This window comes from Meriones unguiculatus, chromosome 7 (genome assembly GCF_030254825.1).
Source record: "Meriones unguiculatus strain TT.TT164.6M chromosome 7, Bangor_MerUng_6.1, whole genome shotgun sequence".
Lineage (NCBI taxonomy): Eukaryota > Metazoa > Chordata > Mammalia > Rodentia > Muridae > Meriones > Meriones unguiculatus.
This window is the reverse complement of record NC_083355.1, coordinates 45478558-45491088: the sequence shown is the minus strand read 5'-3', so window position 1 is coordinate 45491088 and position 12531 is coordinate 45478558. Positions and strand designations below refer to the sequence as shown.

Below are 12531 nucleotides of genomic sequence, written 5' to 3'. Positions count from 1 at the left end.
TCCTGCATCACACACAGAAGGGACAAGAAGTAGAGGTGGAGCTGATCTGAACACCAAGCCCTGCTATGAGGCTCAGACTGTACTGGCCTAGTATGTCTTCGGGAGACCCCTAGAACCTGCATGTCTAATGAATTCCCAGGCAGTAGAGATTTGCTGCCAGCAGTTGAATTCATGTTTGTTTTCACCAGACTAACAGGGAAGGAAGGATGCAGCGTCCCGCACACAGCCATTTCTCCCTGCCTTTAGAAGGGTTAGGCCAGTATGTGAGAGACCAGCTTTCAGATTCACAATAGCATGATGTTAAAGTTAGAACTCCAATCTGAAAGTCAGGTCCAATGCTAAGCTCTTACCAGAGGGAGAAAAGGGGCCCCAGGAGCAAACAGGAAAGCTGGCAAATACATTCTTGACCAGCTTCTGGCTGGGAACGCTCCTTCCAGCAGGAGGCACCACAGGCACACTTGTGCTCTTATGCATAAAAGGCTGGAGACAACTAAGGACATGAGCTACCAGGATGAGACAGGGCATCTAGAACAATGATTAAAGTGAAGATTAACCTGAAAACATTTAAGGACATTTACAGCTCCAAAGCAAGAGATATTAAAGGCTCACTCTGACAAACACAGTGGGCACGGATTGAACCTTTGTAGATCTCTAGGAGGCCAGTTTATAGTCACTGTCAGAATGCACGGGGGGGGGGGGGGGGAGTGGACTTAGCTGCCCAATGCAGTCAGTAGTTCTAGCTATGTGCAAAGATACAGCTACAAGAACCCTACAGATAGAGGGTCAGTAACAGCATAGACAGTGCCAGCACAGAAGCTCCCAAAGGCTCTGCCTGGCGCTTAAAAAACATCTCGCTTCCTACCAAGATCTGTCTGTGCACAAGACACCACCCACAATACCCACTGAAAAAACCCCACCACATCTAGTTTTATAGGCATTTAATAGTTTACCAATTGGTACAATAAGATTTTTAATATGCAGAAAACATGAATAAATTTTGTTTTACACAGTCTGAGAGCAACAAATCTTACTGTAAAACACAAGAGCAATATTATATACATTCCTTTACTGATTTTTAAAATTGTGTCAATATCTTCAGTGAACTCTTACAATCTGGGGAACTGTTTTCTCCAATTACCACCTCTGCAACGTTCATACGGAATCATCGCTTGCCTTCATGTCAGTGTCAGGATTGACTTCTAACTCGTAGAGTTTGTGTTTATTTCTAACGTCTTCAGAGTGACTTTGGGGGATGCCTGAAGGATAAGCAGGCAAGAAAGCAGCTACTTACATGATACAGTGGAAGGATAAAAAGGCCAGTTCCAGTTGTGACTTCTGAGTCCAGCTTACCCCACCCCACCCCACCCAGCCCACCGGAAAAAACCCAAAACCTTTCTTCCAATTTTGCCCATGTTGCTTGTCTACCAGGACATTCTTCTTCGCACCATCTAGATTAACCAACACATTGGGTTTATATACAGCTGGACAGTTAGAGTAACCATTTTAAGTGCCTTTTCCTTCTAGTTCAACTTCAGTTGTTTAAGGATTATCAAAAGCCACCACTGTCAACAAACAAAATGTCCTTATTTTTAAATAGTTTTTTTTTAATTAAAAAAAAAATAAAAACAAACTTTAGTGAGTGGTATTATCTGGAATTTCACATAGAAACAAAGAGGCAAACAGGACTGGGTTTGGTGAGCCTAGAGCCAAAGCTTCCAAAGAACTAATAGTGCGCAATGGCCTGAGACAGCTTGCTAACACTAGCGATTGTGGGTAGTGCTCTAGGGACACCATTGGTCACACCACACACAGACAGCACGGTCTTAGTCTCCTAAAGTGCAAGATGTCATGTCAAAAGCAACTACTCTCCAGGCCATGTCAGCTTGCACTCTCCATGCGGTTAGGACTTCTTGGGCACGCTGTGCTACAGGTGGCACTGGAATGTCTGTTTACACACAGTCAACAATCATCCAAGGACACAATTCTACCAGATTTTTATTTCTTAGTAAGTGGCCAATCTGACTCGAGAAAGTAACAAAGCAGCAGTGAACCGCTAACCAATGCATTAAGTCCTCTACTTACAACCAAACCCAGTAATTTATCATTGTCCTTATCCCAGGCAAGGCACAGGGTTAGACAGCAGACAGAAAACAGTAACATAAGAGTAAGAGCATCAACAGGGCAGTGTCAAACAACAGTGCAAGAAACCTTCAAAAACCTGATGCCAGATGGAATGTTGCCCCCACCCTCCCTTCATTATTCAAACAGGGCTCATTTCGTTTGGATCCAGCTGTGGACCATCCCTGAGATTCAATGTTTGCTGCTGTGTAAGTGGAGGATGTCTGGTAATTCAGCTAAGCAGCAGGCTGTGGCGATCTCCCAAGTAAGGACAGCTTTGTTAGAGAGCACTCCCTCCTCCTTCGCCCGTGAGTCACTGCTGCAGGGGAAGACACCCAGGAACAGCAGCTTTGCTCCTCTACATTGGTACCATTCTTTATTGTTTCTATGAATGATGTCTAGATGTTGTGGCTTACCCTGAACAATTCACGTTGCTATACGCTAAAACTGAATTAAAAGACAAGACATTTTAACACATACAAACGAATGTTAAGATGCACCATTTCTATGTATTTATATTCTTGAAATAGGACAGAAAATAGCAGCAAATGAGAACAAAGATATTTTCAATAGCTTTTTAGAGAAAAGTCCAGTCAGAACAACTAGAGGGAAAAGCAGGAGAGCTGTGAGGCAATGCTGTCCTGAAAGCTAACCTACAGTGTTTACGGAATCATGATGGAGTTTTGTCCTCAAATAATAGCCATAGCCATTTAGTTCTCAAAACACTTCTCCTTTCTAGAGACATCTCTAAGGAATATTAAGAACAAACAAGTGAACAAACAATAGGACACAAGCTAGATATTTAAGCTGCTTCTAGTGGCCTAATCTCGTGTATATCTACAGGACATTAATTCTCATCCTTTGTCATTTCAGGAATCAAATTTCCATTCAATACTTAAGGGGACAATTTAAAAAATCATACATTACACAAACGAATAAAATGCAGTTCAGAAAAAATTGTTAAAACTGTCATTGTTATTTCATTGTTTGTTAACTTTTCAAATTGATTTTCTTAAAAAGAAAAAAGTTGGTTAGCTAGGCAATAGATTTCTTTATTAACAATTGACATAGGAACAGTGTTCCAAAAGTCATGGGCAAATCTCTTAAAACTATTATAGTAACTTTGGATCAAAACGTACAACATATATCAAGGATGTGTAAAATGGTGAATGGCCACATTAAAGAGAATAAAGGAAGTGACTTTCTTTTAGCTTAGGAAAGCCCCGCAGAGTCAAAAGCATCGGGAGAGTTTACCCAAAAGCATGGCTGTGGCTGAAATTCCCCAGCAAGATTTACTCTTTTAGCACTTCTTCAATAACTCAAGACCCAACAACATGGAGGTTGTATGTGTGTGATATACATATATAGACATATCTACTTAGAGATAGGCCCATATATTTATAAACATTTACATATAAACAAAAGATGAAAAAAACTCAGTATAGTTCTATGCACGCTTCATTAAACCCTGTCACTTTTTATAACTTGTAAGTGAAACAGTTCAAATGGTTACCAGGTTCATGTTGGAAACTGCTGTTTCTCCCACTCCTTTAAAATGCGCACGCGACAGTTGTCAGCATTTGTCATTCTAAAATGCACATTGCACATCCCGAAAAACATCATAAACACATAGTGATTTGTACCATGACACTCAGTGGGAAGATCAAATTCTACTGGGGAGTCACTTCACTACACATTCCAGCAGTATGGAGAATACAACTTGTATGCCTAGTGTGGAAGAGAAGCTTAGAGTAGGACAGTGTTTCCAGACCTGTTTACAAAGCAGTAAGACCCAAATGAAAAACGATTCACTATTAGCTGCTGAGATTTTTCTTGAGATTACGATCATTTTCTTACATAAATATACCACTAGCCTTTGCTTGATAGGCTGCCAAAACAAACATATCCTATTGATTTGGCAAAGGGGTCATGACAAAAACTTCAATGTGTAATCCCCATTAATTACAGAGATGGAGCAAAGATTCTGAATTGTAGTCTTATTATCTAACACCCTTAAAGATTTATTAAGCACACTTAAGTGATGTTACATAGATACACATTTCAGAAAAAGCCCTAATAACCACCACTTTTCCCCAAAATGAGGCCATCAAGTCAGGCACCAACAGATAGCAGGAAGAAAAGCAATAATTAATAATCCAACATAAAATGACACTGTCAACTATTCAGTTTAGTGCCCTAGTTCAATTTATTCAACTTCTGCCCTTGTAGGCCTGGTGTGACCAATGCCAGCCCAGGTTTTTAAACCCTATGGTACTTCTAGACAACATATGTAAATTTACAGTATACAATTTGGATTCACCATGCATGAATACTTTGTGTGTAACATTTAATAAGCTCAATCTACATCCAGAATAATTTACATGAAAGGACAATATTTATTTAAACAGAGCTCAAATGGGGTAACCATGGTATCATCAGAGTGCATCCAGAGGAAAAAAGGGAGGAAGAACCAAATGCGACTCAATCAACGGCACTCCCACACCTTTACTGTTTGATCTACACTGCCAGTAACCACATAGGGTGCCGTCTTGTGGAAATCTGAAAGAGAAAAGAAAAGGCTTGTTTTCAAACCATACTAACCCAGATAGTTGGGGTTTTTTGTTTTGTTGAATTTTATTTTCTTCAGTTCAGCTTCCTGAGCTCTGGGATTCTATGAGCATGTGCCTCTGCTCCATGATTTTCTTTAGAAATTACTGATCTTACCAACTAGGTTAGGGAAGTTAAAACTCAACTACTAAAGCCCACTTGATGTCACAAGTACCATTCCAAACGATGTTCCAACCTACTAACAAGGGCACATTTGGCATATCCACTTATTCAACACTATGTTTCAGGCTTAGTAGTAAGGCTCTCCATAGACAACTAGTCCTCACAACACTCCTTCCTCCTTACCAAGGGCTTTAGTGTCAGTGTCACCGTAAGGTCCACCCATCTTACTCAAATATATTACAACTTACTGAATTCACAAAGTGAATGATACTCAGATGATGATGATACTCAGATGATACTGAGGACATGATAATTTTACAAAATTCCTAGTATATAGTACACAGTGGCATATGCTAGTAAAAGGAAAGTCCTTTTTTGTTGTCTTTTGAAACAATAGAGTCCTCAAATTTGGGACATGATCATGCCATCTCTGCTACCTAAATGCTAGAATGTGTCACCATGTCTGGGGATGTTTTGTCTGTGTGTTTGTCTGTGTGCACACACATACTGTCTCAAGACAACTCTGAGGAGCCAGTTCTCTCTTGTCATCATTTGAGATGTGGAGATTAAACACAGGTTTTCAGGCCTGAAGGTACCTCTAATGCTGAACCATCTTGCCATATTGTTAGCACTATTTGTGTGTGTGTGTGTGTTTCTGCCTTGAAACAAGCTCTTGGTATTGTTTGTTCTTCTTCTGCAGCTGGGGATTAAAACTAACATCTTAGTCAAGTTATGCTGTTATACCATTGAGCACATCCACAGCGCTTAAGACAGTGTGGTTTTTAAGCTTCCTAAAATTGTGACCCTTTAATACAGCTCTTCATGTTGTGGTGACCCCCAACCAGAAAATTACTTCACTGATACTTTATAACTGTAATTTTGCTACTTATAAATCATCATATAAAAATCTGTTATGCAACCCCAAAGCTGTGTCAACCTACAGGTTGAGAACTTAAGATTTCTTTTGATAATGCAGAACAGAGAAAACAGTATTTTTTATTATAAGCTTAATTCTAGAAAGGAAAGTTTAAAGCCACTGGTAGGAACCCACAAGGTTGAAATAGTCCTTTTCTATTTTACCTTAAAAGAACTTGGTCATTTCTTACCTGGGAAAGTCCACAAGATATATAAAACTGTTACATCCGGCACTCCAAAATTCAAATTTTCAGAAACCTCACAATGTGTACATACCCAAGGAGGTAACAAAGTGTTCATGCGCATTGAGGGTCTTCATGCATCGCTTGTTCTTGTAATCCCATACACGAAGAGTCTTGTCATCAGCACAACTCAAAATGAACTTGCCCCCAGAATGGAACAGAACTCCACGTACCCAATTATCATGACCCACCTTCAAGACAAAAAGGATTTGACTTACTTAAGCAACACGTGGGAAATAATACATTTTAACACTGAAACCATTTCTACCAGTGCTCTTTTCTTTTTTCTTAACAAGGTCTGGTATAGCCCAGGAAAACCTTGAACTTCGATCCTTGTGCCCCAACCTGCCAAGTGCTGGGATTACAGGTATGTGCCACCATATCCAATTTCTGTGGCGCTGGGAACTAAAGCCCAGGGCATGTAGACACCTATTCTACCGAGTGAGGTACATTTCCAGACAATCCCTACCTTAAACAAGGTCCACATAGCTCAGAGATGCCTAAACTCACTGACCTTGAAATGATCCCCCTTGATTCGACCTCAAGTGCCAGAATCATGCTACCATGCTATCATGCCTGGTCTCTTCTGGGGTTCTGTGCATGCTATGCTAGGCAGGCATTCTACCAACTGGCCATACTCTTAAGACACACTAGTATTTTCATAATATTTTTAAAAATTATTATGTGAGCCAGGTGTAGTAGTGTAATGCCTGTAATCCCAGCACTTGGGCAGTAAGAGGCAGGAGGATCTCTGTGAGTTCTAGTCCAGCTTGGTCTACAAAGTGACTCCAGAACAGCCAAGGCTATACAAGAGAAACCCTATCTCAAAAAACCAAAAAATCAAAATCAAAAGAAACCCAACAACAGGGGGCTGGAGAGATGGCTCAGTGGTTAGAATACTGCCTGCTCTTCCAAAGGACCTGGGTTCAATTCCCAGCACCCACATGGCAGCTTGCAACAATCTGTAACCTTAATTCCAAGAGATCTGACACTTTCACACTAATGCACATAAAATGAAATAAATTATAAAAACAAACAACAACAAAACCAAACTTATTATGTGTGTGGGTGTTTTGCCTGTATGTATACCTGTGCCAAAACGTTGAATACAGTGCCCTCAGAGGCCAAAAGAGCAAATTGGATCCCCTGGAAATGGAGTTATAGATGGCTGCAAGCTGTCATGGGGGTGCTAGAAACACAGATGCTCTGGAAGAACTGTTAACTAAAATTGAAAACTGAGAAGCCCAATAGATGACTGAGCAATTAAGAGCATCAAGAGCCAGGAGATTGTCGCTAACAACTTTAATCCTAGCATTCGGGAGACAGAGGCAGGGACCTAGTCTACAGAGCAAGTTCTAGGGTACATAGAGAAACCATGAAAACAAAAAGCAAGGAGCTGTTGAAATGACCGAGCAGTTAAGAGTGTGTACTGGATCACAGTTTGGTTCCCCAGAACCCATGACAATTAGCTCACAACTGTCTTGTAACTCCTGCTTCAGGAGGATCCTACAAAGAACTGACAAACACATCTGCATACACACATGAAGGAATAAACAAGTACATAATAAAAAGACATAATAAAAGAAAAAAATGAATGAAGCATGGTAGTGCACACTCAGCACTTGGGAGCAGGGGCAGCTGAACCCATCTCTGAGTTTGTGGCCAAGTAGGTCTACACTGTAGGTTACTTACACTACATGTTAGCCAGGATTATGTTGTAAAACCCTCTTTCAAAAACAAAACAAACCAACTAAAAAGCAGAACAACAAACCCCACTATTTTTGAGGCTACCCCAAAATAAAGCAGGAAAAAGTATCTCACTAGTCCCAAAGTGAGAAGCAGAAACCTAGGAAAACTGGTGACCTTGCAATTACAGACAGAAAAACATGCAGATTTTAAATATAAGATTCACTTTTCTAACATGGTACAAAAGAATCTAGAACAAAACCGTTTTTCTGAAATAGGGTCTGAACTATGGAGTTCTGGCCAACCTGGAATTCTACATAAACCACACTATCCTCAAACTAACAGACTTCCTTCTAACTCTACCTCTCGGGTGCTGGAAATTTCTTTTATCTTTTTTTCTCTGTGAAGCCCTGGGCTGTGCTGGAACTCACCCTGTAGACCAGGCTGGCCTTGAACTCAAGAGATCTACCTGCTCTGCTGGTCCTTCTTATCTTTTAAATTAGTTTACAGTGATGGGTTTTCTGTCAGCCCTGTTATACGCATTGGTTTTGGTTGATCCTGTCCTTGTCCTCCCCTCTCCCCACTGTGACCTTCTGCTTCCAGCATTTTCTTCTCTTCTCACCGATCCTTAGGAATACTTTACTTAACATGTTGATAATATCCTATAAATAGATGTGGTCAACACTTAAACAAATTTTTACACATGAATGCTATAAGGCTTGCTATTAGGTTAGCAATATCCATGTGGAGCTCCTTAAGCAAACCAGAATGTCCAATAACCAGCCCCCAATCTCCAATGCTGCTACAATTACTTAAATACCTTGAACTCATTAATTTCACAAAAGGAATAGAATAATTAATTTCACAATAGGCAAACAAACCAAATAAGGTAGATGTCAATAAAGAGATGATAGCTGAAAGAAGTAAACGAGTCTGGAGAGATGGCTCAGTGGGTAAGAGCACTGGCTGCTCTTCCAGAAGACCTGGCTCAGCTCTCACTACCCATGTGGCAGCTCACAATTGTCTGTAACTCCAACCAGTTCCAGAGGATCTGACACCATTACACAGATACACATACTGGCAAAATACCAACACATATAAAGTAAATAAATAAAAATTAAAAAAAATAAACAAGTCTGTAAGAGCATCCTTTCTCCTCCACAGTAGGTACTATACAGTGAGCTAAGACCCTCCCCCCAGCACTAACTGGCTTTATAGATTTATTTTATATAACACTGATTTCCATAGACTATCACTGTAACTGAATAATTAAAAAATTGTAATGAAATTTATAGATGTATATAGTTAAAGTCCCAGAATTGAGATTTAATAAGAAAGCACAGAGTACCTAAAAATCTAAAAAGTTAAAACTACAATGAAGATGCCAAAAAAGTAATATTATGCAAACTTACAAGAGTCATAAGGCACATGCCAGTACTGACGTCCCACATCTTAATAGTTTTGTCTCTGGAACCAGATAGCAAGAAGGGTCCAGGCTTGCCACTTTTTTTAGTCTATGGAAAACATAAAAATTATTTTTCTATGCAAAACAATAAAATAAACAACTTCTCTAAAATAATGACATCTATTCCAGAATCTTGAAAAAAAAAAAAAGGTTGTTTTCATCTATTTAAATACACAACTGTACCTGGCCCACAAAAAGATAGGCCCTACCTAGATAACAGTAATAATTATAATTGTACTGTCCAAGACTTCGGCAATCAGGGTTAGGTATAGAAAGCTAAGTGGCAGAGTTCTCTACTAGCATGAAAAAGGCTTGGTATCAAGTCTATGATCAAAAAAAGACTTTTAAACCACTATTTTTTTCTATAAAGTTAACATCAAAATTATATACTGTATGTAACAACCAGCAGAGGGTAGTATTAAGAATTTTATTTAGAATTTGTAATGAAGAGATCACAAATAGAAGATTAATGTAGAGCCAGATGTTGTGTCATACTTCTTTGATACCAATATTCTGGAGGTAGAGGCAGCCAGCTTTCTGTAAGTTCAAGGCCAGCCTGGTCTAGCATATCCACAGCTACATGAGACCCTACCAAATAAATAAATAAATAAATAAATAAATAGGTTTTTTTTTTTTTTTAATTTATTTAGATAAGTAAAGATGTAGGGTTTGGTTGGTTGGCTTTAAATTTTTCCATTTGGTTTTTTTTTTGTGGGGATGTTATATATATTTTTTTACTTTGCTCTGTTTTGTTTTTGTTTGTTTCTGAGACAGGGTCCCCCTAAGTGCTGAGACACCTGTATTTAAACTATCAATTCTCTCTTTAGAAGATGATCTCCAACATAAATCACAGGTGAGCTATTTGTTTATCTATGTGTATGGACACAATTCATGTCATGGCATGCTGGTAGAGATCTGAGGACAACCTGGGGGGGGGGGACACAACCTCCTGTAATGTGGTTCAGGATCAAACTGGGGTCACTAAGCTTGATGGCCAGTACCTTTACCTGCTCAACGATCTTACTGCCCCAATTAAGAACTGGTTCAAAAATGTAAACACAACTGACAACCAGAAAGAGGAAAAACCCCTCAAAATTCAGACTTCTAGGCTACAGTCTTAAGGGCATCAACAGACTCTGACTAAGAATCAGACAAGTTACCTACGGCTCTGTCCTATAACACAGTAACAAAAATCACATAAAGACACATAATCACACAGTACCTCAGATCCTGTTGCTTCAGAGATGGAAGAATATGAACTTTCTGGAGCCCAGGAAATGCATTCTACCACGTGTTCGTGTTCTCGGAGCTCAGCCTTGCATTCCTTTGTTGCTACAACCCATACACGCACAGTCTGGTCATTGGAACAGCTGGCTATCAGAGTGCCATCCTGATTTGGCCGCACCATACGTACCCATTCTCTGTGTCCTGTGAATGTCTTCACACAGTAGCTGTCAATTTAAATAATAATGTACATTGTAAATAAATGATAATCATTAGAAAACTTTCCAGAAGTGATACAAAATTAGTTAGGACTCACGATGAAGAGAAAAGCATTAGAGAAATTATATAGCACATCAACAAAAAAAAAGTAAAATCTTGTTTAATAAAAACTGGGCACCAGCCAGAAGTTAAACAACACTAGCTAAAAGAAGCTAACAAGAAATACCAACAAAATATGGAATTTAAGTAAAACATCTAAAAAAGGAATAGAAAAATGTTCAAAACTAAACACATACAATAAAACCTAAAAACCTCAAGTCTTACAAAGGTATACCAGCATAAACATTACTCAAATTCTTAGAAAAAAAATTTTTAATTCTTTTATTTACATTGGTGTTCTGCCTCCATGTATGTCTGTGTGAGGGTGTCAGATCCCCTGGAACTGGAATTACAAACAGCTGTGAGCTGCCAGGTAGGTGCAGGGATTTGAACCTGGGTCTTTGGAAGAGCAGCCAGTGTTAACTGCTGAGCCATCTCTCCAGCCTCTAAATACTAATTTAAACCCATAGAAAGAAAAGGAAAACAAAACAAGACAAACCACAGAGAAAATATAAAGCTGACATCACAAAAGAACTCACTTTCAAGAATCTTTTGAGGGAGGAAAGGTGGAATTGGGAAGGGAGGGGGGAGGGAGCTACAGGTGGGAAACTAAATAAAATGCAATTAACAAAAATATAAATAAAAAAGGAAAAAGGAAAAAACAATCTTTCTTACGGTACATCTGGGTTTCTTTTAGAGAGGAAGTGTGTGTGTGTGTGTGTGTGTGTGTGTGTGTGTGTGTGTGTGTACAAATTATTAATCTGGTGCTGCAGATGAATGCTAGTGCCTTGTAAAGCAAGTGCTCTACCACTATGTTCCATTTCCAGTCCTCAAACATATATTAAAAACTGACATGATGGTCATTCTAGACTTAAGATAAAATTACTAAACACTTAGAAAACATTTTTTGTTGTTTTGTTTTAAAATCCTTTTGGCTGATGCTTTCCAACTAAAATCTACTTACCCAGTTTGCACTTCCCACATTTTTATAGTTTTATCCCTTGAGGCAGATACTATATGATCTCCATTAGGCATGATGGCTACTGAAGAGACATTGTGGTCGTGGCCTAAAACACACAATACAGCAAAGTATTCAACAGTTTACTGTGAGGTTTTACTATGGTTTTAAAAAAACTACAGAAAGTACTCTTACACCCGGCTTTATGCAAACCTGACAAGACTATTAAAAAGTAGTAGGGGAAAGAGGTAAGAGTGGAATGGGCAAAATTTGGCCTTCTGTCTTAGACCTTAAAAATTGGGATCATGTGGCTAGAGAGATAGCTCAGTGGTTAAGAACACTGGCTGTTCTTCCAAAGGTCCTGAGTTCAATTCCCAGCACCCACACGGTGGCTCATAACCATCTATAGTGGGACCCAGTGCTCTCTTCTGGTGTGTAGGCACACATGCAGACAGAACACTGTATAAATAATAAATAAATCTTTAAAAAAAAAAATTGGGATCGTAAGTATGTGCCACCCTGCTTAGCAAAACTCTTTTTGAGACAGGACCTTGTGTATCCCAGGTTGACTTCAAACTTGCTATGTAGCCAAAGAAATCTTGAATTTTGACCCTTCTGTCTCTTCTCTCCTGCCCCTGGGGTTTCTCTGTGTAGCCTCGACTGTCCCGGAATTCAACTGTAGACCAGGCTGGCATGAACTCACAAAGATCCACCTGCTTCTGCCTCCCAAGTGCTGGAATTAAAGGCGTGCCCCACCATGGCCTGCCTCTTGTTTCTACTTTTGGGTAATAAAATTACAAGGATGTACTAACAAGTGGGATCCGACTAGTCCTGCAAGTACAAACTCTTTTAAGTGACAGCAGTAAGATACGGGC

At 39.4% G+C, this 12531-nt stretch overlaps 1 protein-coding gene and 1 long non-coding RNA gene across 5 annotated transcripts in view; one reads left to right on the top strand and one right to left on the bottom strand.

The window, feature by feature from the left end:
- Positions 1-923: 923 nt before the first annotated feature.
- The window catches only part of Pafah1b1 (platelet activating factor acetylhydrolase 1b regulatory subunit 1), a 44220-nt gene continuing 32612 nt past the window's right edge, over positions 924-12531 (bottom strand). For all 4 annotated transcript variants that reach the window (XM_021642104.2, XM_021642106.2, XM_021642108.2 and 1 more), the window contains 5 exons: positions 11663-11765; positions 10379-10607; positions 9104-9205; positions 6040-6196; positions 924-4677 (listed from right to left, as the gene is read on the bottom strand). In XM_021642104.2, coding sequence (XP_021497779.1) covers positions 4604-4677; positions 6040-6196; positions 9104-9205; positions 10379-10607; positions 11663-11765 — 665 coding nt within the window. In that variant the 3' untranslated portion in view covers positions 924-4603. The remainder of the gene's footprint in view (positions 4678-6039; positions 6197-9103; positions 9206-10378; positions 10608-11662; positions 11766-12531) is intronic.
- Positions 6192-12524, top strand: LOC132655209 (uncharacterized). Its single transcript, XR_009592918.1, has 3 exons — positions 6192-6372; positions 9931-10009; positions 12311-12524. It is a non-coding gene; the product is annotated as an uncharacterized LOC132655209 (long non-coding RNA).